This window comes from Amblyomma maculatum, chromosome 2 (genome assembly GCF_055883805.1).
Source record: "Amblyomma maculatum isolate TAMU_Amacu chromosome 2, ASM5588380v1, whole genome shotgun sequence".
Taxonomy (NCBI): Eukaryota; Metazoa; Arthropoda; class Arachnida; order Ixodida; family Ixodidae; genus Amblyomma; species Amblyomma maculatum.
In genome coordinates, this window is record NC_139345.1 from 40,556,277 (window position 1) to 40,567,168 (window position 10,892).

Consider the following 10,892-nt stretch of genomic DNA (forward strand, 5'->3'; position numbering starts at 1 on the left):
TATTACTAAATAATGTAGCGTAAATTTCAATTTTTCATCATAGTTAACTGATTTACTGCAGTTCATTACGATGCAAAAATTTACCGTGGTCAGTTAGCCACGTGGTTAATGTAATTGAGATCTTAAAAGGGAAGTAAGTCATGTGGTAATGCACCAGTTCACCATAGCACACAATATTGTGAGAGATTTGTCGCTAGGAAGGCCCAATTTGGCTTTTGGTGAGCCGGAAGCTCAGATTGACGAGATGCGGCGTTTTGTAGGTTTGTACCTGATGTAGCAGATATACGCCTCTAAAGCCTACTACCCCTCCTCACCGAGCAACAATTTCGAATCTGCTTACTTGAATTTGCCGTCCAGATTACGAACGTTCGTAACAGCTTGGGCTCTTTTTATCAGAACAAATCTGACAATAAACACAATAAATACCAGCTCATACATTATTAGAGCTGCCGTATAGCTGTAGCTTCATACTCAAAAACGAAATGACACCGCTCAGAACCGCTGAGAAGCTGCCTGCTTAACACAAATATGATAATAACTGATTATTCTTACCTCCATTGTTCTGAAATTGAGAAATAACATTCTCGTTGCTCTGGAAAGAAGTGATTGAGTGCCAGAATGGGATATATATTCATAAATCTTTATTTACCTCCCAGTTTCGGCACTATGAGAGGCTCAGGATGCACTTTGCCATCCTTTGGAAGGAGATTTAAAGGGGCTCTAGACACCATTGTCCACTTGGCTGCAGATATCTTTGCTATATTCCAATATTTTGGTGTCGCAGTGGCGGTCGTATTGGTCTATGCAGTACTGAGGGACGTTGTCCTTGACTTCTTCTGTCACCCACAGCATGCACTCTGCAACGACAACAGTCGTCATTGGCGATCCGGGTTTATATTAAGAACAAAGAGTAATTGCTAAAATATCATAAGAAATAACTGATTCGGGTGTGCAGTTATTTCTCTAATCCCAAAATTTGATAATAAAAGAGGTCTCTTTAACAATGAATTCGCTTCTTGTGTAACTGAGTGCTCGTTTAGTGACAGCAAGGCTCAAGAATCATAGAGGAGGCATTTTCTTCGCTTTTACAAGGCATAGCAAGAAGTCACGCTGGTAGTAACTCAGCCTAAATTGACAATACACTGAGTAATCAAAAAGCACCATATATCACTGTTCAAATAACGATCACTTCATTGTAAGTTTTCTTTACGCACAAATATTAACAATCCTTTAGGCAGCTCCTTAAGAATGTAATATTTTTACTGATCACCTGAATTGCAGAATCATTCACAATACTTTCTCTTGTGATGCGAGATGTGTGAACCGCTCAGGCATTAAAAGCTACCAGTTCAAATCTACCCAACCAATAAAAAAATTTTTTAATCTACCTGCGAAATGCCAAAGGACATTGATTCATCTAACCTTCTTTTCTTAGGCAAGTGGTAGAAAATCTTCAAAATAAAAAGGCTCAGAAAACGTTCTGCGCACAAACTTTCAAGGTTAACCATGCAGGGTGCCCAAATCCCTTCTTAAAAGACACACCATTGAGAATTATCTTTTCTTTTTCCTGGAAACGCAGTAACGCTTTTGCAGATGGTAATTTTATAAAAATATTATTCGTATTACCTATAATTCCATTCAGCGGAACCAGGAAAACGCCACAACTCTTGAAGTCCGCGTAGACTAGGCGTGCAACCTGCTCCTTGCTACCATCTGAAAAATTGTAGGCCGTGAGCCAATCACGTTCGTTCAAATGAGGTACTTATGGAATCAGTTTCTTTAGTACATCAATGCAAGAAGGCTAAATAAAAGACCAGGCGTAATTTGGAACCAGAAATAAATGCAACGAAAACTCTTCTATGTTTTCGAACATATATAAAATAGGCCTTATAGATCATATGTTCCTGTCATCGTTTACTAACTTAGAGAGATGTAATTTTGTCGCTCATAACGGGGCAAAGCACATGACTTGGCCCTCGATGGGGCTGAATTGAGCACTTAACACTTAATTGAGAATCTAGCGCTTAATAGCTCAAGTAGAACTGATATCTAGCTTCAACATAAGACCAAAATACAATCCTTCATGGCCTGGCTCCGGCCTCGTAGGTTCCGTGCTCGTACGCAATAGCTGTTGCTGGTGGTCTCTCAGTAGCTCAGTTTCAAAGATCATTGTCTCGTCCCTGACTGTGCACGAACGCCTCACATCAAAGATTCCAGCCAAGAGGGCCGAAGTTCAATCAACGAGCCGTAGAATGCGCCTATGCACTGTACGATGTAAGGAAGCGCTACAGATCCACGGAGGTTAAAATTATTCGCGAATTATGCCACCATGCCTATTTACTGCTTAATTACTCCCCCTGATACTCGGTAGCGAACTGGTTTCTTCACCAGATTAACCATCCCGCTTTCTATTTCTCAACTCCCTCCTCTTTCCTGCTCAGCTTCCTGCCCTTTTCCTTCAAGACTTGGATCCCGTGCCGACAGTGAAGAGAGTAACTAATATTTGTACATACCAAATTAATATTACGGGTAGTATAGAGTGCTGATGTCATTAATGCGGGAGATTATGCGTTAGCATTACGCTTTCTGCCGACGGAGCAGCACTGACGGTTTCAGACCAAGCGAGCTGGTAATAGCTGGTAACAGCGTGAAACGCTGTCAAACGCTGCGCTCTTGCAGTCCAAATCCAACAATCACAGTGTGACCCACGGCATCCCTTCTCCTTTCATCATCTTTTTATGCTCGCTCTCCTATTTTCCCTCCCCCTTTTTTTCCTCTGAATCGGAGAGGGTGATTTCTCACTCTCATTTTGCCACCTCTCACATGGCGTCTCGATCATCCCCCTTCTCCTCCTCCCTTATACCACTGCCCATTGCTTCTGAAAGTGGGGTGGGGTACTTACTTACCTCTCTCTCCACTTGCCCCCTGCAAACCGGAGCCTCGGGCGGCTGAACGGAGACATTTTTCAAACGCCGAGATTCTGAGGCCAACACATTAAACAGTTCTCTGGATGTTCACGTTTCTGGTAATCACAATACTAAGTACGGCGATCGTGACTGCGAAATGATGGCGTGGTTAGCAGGGATTATAACAAAAACTGGAGGTAATGGACATTCGTGCCGCTTACGCGGCTCATTAGCGTCTATGCCAAGCTCAGGCAAATAAATTTAGTTAGTTCGGAATGTTGAACGAGCTGGATACAATAGGCAGTCACGGGACGTGAGGGCATGTGTTTGGAGAAGGCTTGCATCGTGTCACACCATTTTTGCCGCATTTACGGCCCGGCGCTAAAGAGCGAGACAGCGCATCATCTGCACTCTCCCATTCTTCATCCCTCTTCAACTATCTGCCCCTCGCTCTTTTTTTTCTGATGCCAGGAAACTATACTGTGCATGCAACATATCGCCACTTACCGGCGTCGAACCAGAACACTGGTTCGTCGGGCGCCGGTCCTGGTTTGAGATGGAAAGTGATGTTTTTTCTGAAATTGTAATAATGAGCCGAAGACAGAATATACTGAGGGTGACTGTCAGAGATCATTCTTTTTATCGCAGTAGAATAGTCTCCGCATCCCTCCAGCGTTTTTATTGGCGGCAACGAACAGTATCACACTACGATCTGACGCCCTACCGAGCAATGCGATTGCCGCGCGCATTCCTAGAAGTCTCTGCCTAAGACTTCCTACTCGATGAAATAAAACTTTATTCTCTTCCTCCTCCTCCTCTGGCAATCGACTGCCGATACTGAGAGCCGACACCAGAGCTATCTGGTGCTGAGGATGTCAAAGCGCGTGCATCCGTAACGAATAAAATAACGGCTCGAATCTCCAAGTATTGCCGAACTTGAAGAGACACGAAGGCCTATTGAGGTGCTCAGACGGACGAAACAAAGTACCCTGTGCTTTCAGATCTCTTTCACCATAGCATTCGCTGTACGCTGGCGAATTGGCATGCGGCTCAATTCATTCAAATCACTTTCACCAAGCTTTCAGAAAAAGCTATTGGGCCAAAACTTGCTAACTGCTGTATTCATAGGCGCATTTGCGCTATGCTTATGCCAGCATCGAGCAACTGTTCTAGGCGAATGGTGACTAAGGGATTCAGCTAGTAGAATGATGAAAATACGTCATGGGTTGTTTCTGAAAGTCATTTATGTTTGCTGCTTGGAGTTAATACACGATGTTTTCACTGTAATGCGTGTACGTAACGCTACTGTCGACATTGGTCGGCTCGGAACAGCAGGTCGGCGGGTTATTTGCATTCGTAATGCCTATTTAAAGTAAGGTCTACTCAAACGATTCTGATACGGAATGGAAGCAAGGTCTTTGTTATCAGGAATCGTAGAAACGGATTCGCACATCCTCTACATTTCGTGTTATGGCTTTTCTTATTGACTTACTACTTGATATGTTCATTTAAGAAGTACTGTTAGAGTCTGAGCAGTTCATTTCCTCATTCGACGATCATTGTATGTTGTTGTAAAACAGATGTCTTTTGCCGGCCACGCATAAACAGTTGTAGAGATATTGAAGACAGAGACATTTTACGGCATTGTTGGTTGCATTTAAACTCCTCTTTAAATAATACTGAACTGAAAAACAAATATAACTGCGTTTTCTCGAAACCAGGAGTTGTTTTCGAGATCCAAAATCGTATGTTCAATCACCAACCACACAACGCTCCTTAACGAAAAGCAAAAACAAAATTTAATCCATAGCAAAACACTTCGATTGATACTTGTAAAAGGTCTCAAAAATAGCCGATCTTTTCGAATCAGAAATGTTTATTTAAACCCGAAATACCAAGTGTGAGCCTACTAAACAATATTTGTTTCTGGCGTTCAAGAATACTCGGCAGTAAAAAAAACTTTTGAGGCAATCTTTCGATGTATCACATTATACCAACAATGCTCCCACCCAGCTCGTGAAGCTTTTAATGCCTTGAAGAGTGACAGTAGTCATCGAGCTATCAGACGGTGTAGCATGCAATCTTGCGGCAGTGTATTTCATATACGTTGTATTAAGACCGCAGTATAGTTCATGGCCATTCTCAGGCATTGCGTACATTCAAACAAACCTGCGCGCCTCCCTAAATGTAAGGTGACAAAAAATTGCACACGTGTGCCAAACGTGCAGAGGACACCATCCTTCTCAGAATCCCTCTTACTTGGCGTGACCGTTTAGCCCTTTCATTTGCCACACGTATGTGGCTGTCGGACCATTCTCGTCGAAGTTTAGTCTCGTTGTTGTCAAGCACAAGTGGGACCCGGTTTCATCATTGTCGTACAAAAGCACACCTTCCGGGCAATTCGCAAAAACCTGGAAAACAAAGCACCCTCAATAAGGTAACTCGTTCAGTAAATATTGTGTTCCGGAAGTTTTAGTTTTTTTTTTTTTTTTAGTTATTGCTTTTCTGCGGTCATTATGCATTTCTGGGCGTTGTCAAAATTGTCAGTAGGAAAAGCTCACTTTTGTTATCGTTTTCTGCGAAGAAATTTCTAAAAAAAAAAAAAAACGCACCACAGGTGAAACATCTTGGGGGGGAATTACGGATTTCTGCAATTTATTGCCTGATTTGTGTGGTGCAAAACAAACGGTGGCGGTATGAAACTTTCAATAAAACTCGCATCGTGTTAAAACTTTAGGACAGCAAAGAAGTTCTGCCGCAGAGCAGCAGCACGAAATCTGATCCCATATGCTGTATGCATTATACATTAGGCCTTCGGCAATTATTTGGCCATCTGGAACTGGTCACTGCTCTCGGTTACCCGCGGATTTTAAGCCTCCATGGGTGGCGTCCGGACCACTGGCTCATGACTACCGGACCGCACAGTGGCTGCGTATTGCAGCCACGGCGACGTGCTACGCGAGGTTACTGTCGAAGTGTGTCGTTGATTTTACGCCCTTCTAACTTGTCGTTTTGGAGATACACCATTGCTGCTTTCACGCTAACGTGTCATCAAATGAAGTGAAAATGAGTCGCAGATACAGAATACAGCTTTTATTTACAATATTTGCATCGTTTTAGTCTTCATTGACACTTTCGAAAATTTTAAAACATCCCACGTCTTTACGTCGGATCTAGCTTCTCTTGCGGGGTGAATTTATTATATTGTGTGTGCTTGTATAAAACTCTTTCACTCACGACCGGTGAGATTCTTAGTGCATATAAGCGAGATTTATACGCCATGCCGCACTGGGCAAAGAAATCACAAGAAATATCACTGTTTTTTTCTGAATCATTTGCCATGCAGTAAAAACTTCGTTAGGTGACATAAGCGATATGAGATGTGCTGTAGACGTCGACGTCTATCAAGTGAAGGTTTCAAGCTCAATGGTATCATCGTAGCTTTGTAGTCAGAGAGAAGTGAACACTCCAACGCCACCTCTCAGAGGCATGCCTGTTACGTTTTTTTCGGCGTGGCAAGGCTTCAAAAGGGGGATGCAAGGGTTCCATGTGTTCCATCTCACCCTTTCATGTCAGTGGATCTGCTTGACTTTGCAGCTGCTACCAACCAGACCATGTCATCGTGACATAACCCACCGACCAGTAATACGTCCGGAGAGTTCAATAAGGGAAAGATAAAGCGCAACATTTCCCCTATCTATCTCGTGATATCCTCAAAACCAAAATCATTCGGTGAAATGTGCGCGTGTGATCATGGTGACACGCCTGCCAAGCTTTCCTCGTCAACCAAATGTTACGATGCAGATAGGTTATTTTAGGTACCGAAAAAAAAAGGCGTTTCCTCAAGACCATATAGTAAAGGAGGAAGTTTCTATAGTACCGTTCGTGCAATATTTACGAAGCACAAATTCCGGATACAACGGTGGCAAATCAGATAGAAGTGAAAAATTTCTACCCTTAAAACAGCAATTGGCGATGCTACGAAATCTTTACTGTGAAAACAAAAAAAAATAGTATTTTTCGCTTTGGTAGATCCTATAATGGCAGCTGCAACACCGCACTTTCGTTTCCCTCTCGCCAAAGGCGTCCATTTGAAAGCATACATCTGACCCTTACGATCACCCCGAGTGGACACACGTAGAGCGCATACTCATGTCAGCATAGCACCATATCTGAAATCGAGATAACCGCGAAATATATCTTCCAAATGATTTCCCCTCCCGCTTCCATCTAAGCAATCAACGGTAAACTCATCCGCACTTACAAAACTATCTTAGGCAGGATTACACCCTTTTTGGTTCACAGTCCTAGTGAAAGGAATCTAAAGTGTCGGAAGATACTTTGGTGCTTGTTGAGGATAATATGAAGAAGTGAGATGGTGGTGCGTCACGCAGATCTTGACGCACGGCCAGTGAGGGAATACTTTAAGGAAGCCATTGTGAAGTTATCAAACTTGTGGCTCGAGCACCTAATTTTCTCCCGTACATTAAAAGCTTAAAATTATTTAAAGGAATTTTAGCCGCGTTACGTCAGTTAAATGTGGCTAATTGTTCCTATGTAAGTATTGTATATTTTGAGTGCAATACATAAAAAAGTGGCAGCGTAATGGTGAAGATGTTCAGCTACTAAACCTAAGTACTCGGGTTCAAAGTTGACCGGTTCTTATTTGCTCGGATAGTCGTCGTTGTTGTTGTTGTTTTTTAATGCGAAAACACTAAACGCAGGCATACAAACGTTATACAATTTCGCTACGCTCTGAACCTCTGGATCAATGATTTCGCATTCTGAAACACTTGTGATGCTTCACCCGTAGCTCTACGCAGTAAGCGGACTGTTAAGCAAACTGAGAAACCTGGGCCCGCTTGCACAAAACAATCTTAAGACAGTCTTAGCTAAGTCCAGACTAAACTGGAGTCTAAAGAATAGGCCAGTAGCATGGCCGCTTAAGACTGGAGTCAAGACTGGGCTTCAGTCCTGACTTGAATAAGTCGCTTGTATGATTACGACTCTAGTGCTGTCTTGGTTAAGACACAAGGACGCCAGGTGTCTAAGTAGAGAAATTTAGGGAAATACAGGGATGCGCTGGCACTGTCCCTGCTGTAAGATGTATATATTCCGTCAATTTTGCGTTGTGTAAAATCCGTGCCATTGCTTTTTGCGGCTTAAGATTGTGTTACGAGGAAAAATGCCCGAAGTGGCTGCTGAGGCCGTTCTGGGAAGCCACTCTGGTGAACATGAACCCGAAGCGTTCGACGTTGTGAACACGAGCCGTCTTAAATAAGCTTGGTCTTTCTAAAGACACCATTTAAGTCTGGACTTAGCTCGGACTTTATCGTGCAAGCCGGCCCAGGTCAGTAAAAACTACAAACAGCGTTTTATTTCCATGCTCATCCGTATAAAAGATCGCCAGGATCGAGAGCCCCTCGGAAGGGACAAGTGCATGCTTTCTTTCTAACTTATTTTTCGTTTCCAACTCGCTTACAGTTAAGCAACGTGAAGAGCGAAGAAAAAGTCACTTAAGCTCCGCCTTCAAGGGTATGACGCGATAGCGTAAGCTACTAACCGACATATAAAGCCCCGTTCAAACCAAGCCGCATGAACGTGCCTGCGTGGCCTAAGGGTAACGTGAATGCAGCGGTCGTGGCGTACTGATTCTGATATCACCCTCCCAAATGAAAGGAGAGGCCTGAGTTGGCAGCGCCTGCCGAACGTAACGTTAGGCTACCCCACGGCAAGTCAGTGGGCCAACATGTCAGCTGCCAGCTACCGCCTTTCTGCACCACGCTCGTGATTTTTCGCTCGCAACGTCTACGCCGACGCCGGATTTTCGGTGCACGGGGCCTTTAACGTATATCGCGTTAAAATATCAAATCACAAGAATAGCCCTCATGTGCCGTGCTACGGTAAAGAACCGGCGAACTTCAAACTGAAAGCCGCCCTAGTACACATTTCGTTGTCATCATCATCATCATCATCATCCTGACTATAACCACTGCAGGGCGAAGGCCTCTCACATATTTCTCCAATTAACCCAGTTCTGGGCTAGCTACATCCACTTGACCCCTGGGAACTTCTTAACCTGATCCGCCCCCCTAATTTTCTGCCGCCCCCTGCTACGTTTTCCGTCCCTTGGAACTCAGTTTGTTACCCAAAGCGACCATCGGTTATCCTCTCTTCGCACTACATGTCCTGTCCACGCCCATTTCTTCGTTTTGATTCCCACTAGAATGAGGAACTTGAGTTATTTCGTTGTAATCACTTTTAATTGGGGGGGGGGGGGGGGGGGGGGCATCTGTGGGATATTGTAAGATACTGTTATGAAGACATTAGCTTGAAAGGTCGAAACATCCTATGCGCCGCGAACACTTGCTTTCAAAATAGTACCGCGCTCGCACCGCCAAGTTAGCATCATAGAAATCCAATAGGTGAGTTCTGACACTAATTGGGAAGCAGCGGTAGAATACTGCACGTAAGATATTTATCAGGACATTGATGGGAAGGTTGTAATAGTCGATGCGTAGCAAAATGTTGCCTTAAACAATTTTTTCCACCCACACAGAGCATCTCAGACTGTCATGCAAAACCAAGTGGATAAGCTCTTTTTTTTTCTTTTTGCAATAAACCCTAGACAATTATAGGCGCCCCGGGTAAAAACCTGCAGATATTGCCATTATCATAACGCAATCTTGAGATAACCGATGTGATTACATTTATGAACCGCTCTCCATTGAAAAAAAAAAAAATTCAATTGGCTCGTTCAGAATTTCTGCATTAGACAAGCAAAAAAACCGCGCTTTTATATACCTGAAAAGCATCTAGGACGTCGTCGTTCGACTCATCCCTTGCTTCACCTGAAGCATTCGAAAGAGCCTGCTGAAGAAAGAATACCGTGATCAAGGCAATCACTGTACGCAGGGACATCTTTAGTCTCTTGAGTTGCCTATACAAAAGCCAACTTGTACCACAGAAACTTTTTATACTAAAGAGTCTAGCTGTTTTTGTGTTAGGCATTTCTTCATTATATTTTAGTGCGTATGAGATGTACCCGCAAAACACAATTTCCTGCTGCCCCAGGTTTTAGCTGCAGTCTTCCATCATAGCCGCTATCAGCTGTCTCAGGCGACACGGGCAAGGTCGCTCAATGTCTGAATTTAATTAAGTTCTCAAAATTGAAGATAAAATCTAGGATTCAACGTTGTGTTCTGTTACTTGTTCAAACGTGTATTCGGAGAAGCCGTGGATGCATATCTACAGAATAACAAAGTTGAGTGGGCATGCAATTACAGCTGCGATACCTTCGTCTCATCTCAACTATGTCTGCTAGAGAGCTGCCATTCTGTGCTCATCTTTTTTTTTTCTTTTTTGATGTTCACGGGCACATGGAGACCAGACACAGCTTCACAAAATTCTGCGTAAGATTTCACTAAAATATGAAGGTTATAAGGTTTTATTCGAGTGCAAAAAGCGTAAAATACAAAAGGCTCAAGTTGAGATCAGGTCAAACACACAAATGCATGGCTTGATGTATCTGAACCCCTTCGCTTCAGATGATCTACCATGACATTTTTAAACCTAAAAAGAAAATCGTAAGCAAAGTTCTACTGCCGAAAATAAAGACCCGCTTTTCATGATCTGCTTTCCAACAAGCGTGCTTAGCATGTACTGTAAGGCAGAAATTGGCTGAATGTTTTACGATTACTTTGGTCCAGCCTAGACTTCGTTAAGCTTCTAGCCGTGACATCCAATAAAAAAAATTACAAAGATTCACCGCTGCTGAACTAAATATTGAGCGAAAGCATTAGCTGCGGGTGACCGAGCGTTCTTCTTCTCTTTTTCTTCTTCCTCAGCCCACATATAAAGCCCAGCTTTAACCAAGCCCTATGAATGTGCCTTAGTGGCTTATAGGGGTAACGTGAATTCCAGGGTCCTAGCAGGCTGATTCTGACGTAACCGTTCTATGTGAAACGAGTGACATAAGTTGGCAGC

General features: G+C 43.3%; 1 protein-coding gene across 1 annotated transcript; it reads right to left on the bottom strand.

Moving 5' to 3' along the window:
* Positions 1-626: 626 nt before the first annotated feature.
* LOC146198474 (uncharacterized) lies at positions 627-9,863 on the bottom strand. The gene is made up of 5 exons (XM_084592596.1): positions 9,711-9,863; positions 5,166-5,317; positions 3,414-3,481; positions 1,627-1,713; positions 627-857 (listed from the first exon to the last, which is right to left on the bottom strand). The coding sequence occupies exons 1-5, from the start codon at positions 9,825-9,827 to the stop codon at positions 721-723; spliced, it is 561 nt and encodes a 186-aa protein (XP_084448722.1). The 5' UTR covers positions 9,828-9,863; the 3' UTR covers positions 627-720.
* Positions 9,864-10,892: the final 1,029 nt, after the last annotated feature.

Bases quoted from the DNA above. Each gene is read 5' to 3' on its own strand.
- LOC146198474 (XM_084592596.1), bottom strand. From the start codon at position 9,827: ATGTCCCTGCGTACAGTGATTGCCTTGATCACGGTATTCTTTCTTCAG. The intron at 1,714-3,413 runs GTAAGTGGCGAT...ACAATTTTTCAG, and splicing joins AGTGTTCTGGTTCGACGCCG to ATGGTAGCAAGGAGCAGGTT. The intron at 858-1,626 runs GTAATACGAATA...TTGTCGTTGCAG, and splicing joins TCCGCTGAATGGAATTATAG to AGTGCATGCTGTGGGTGACA.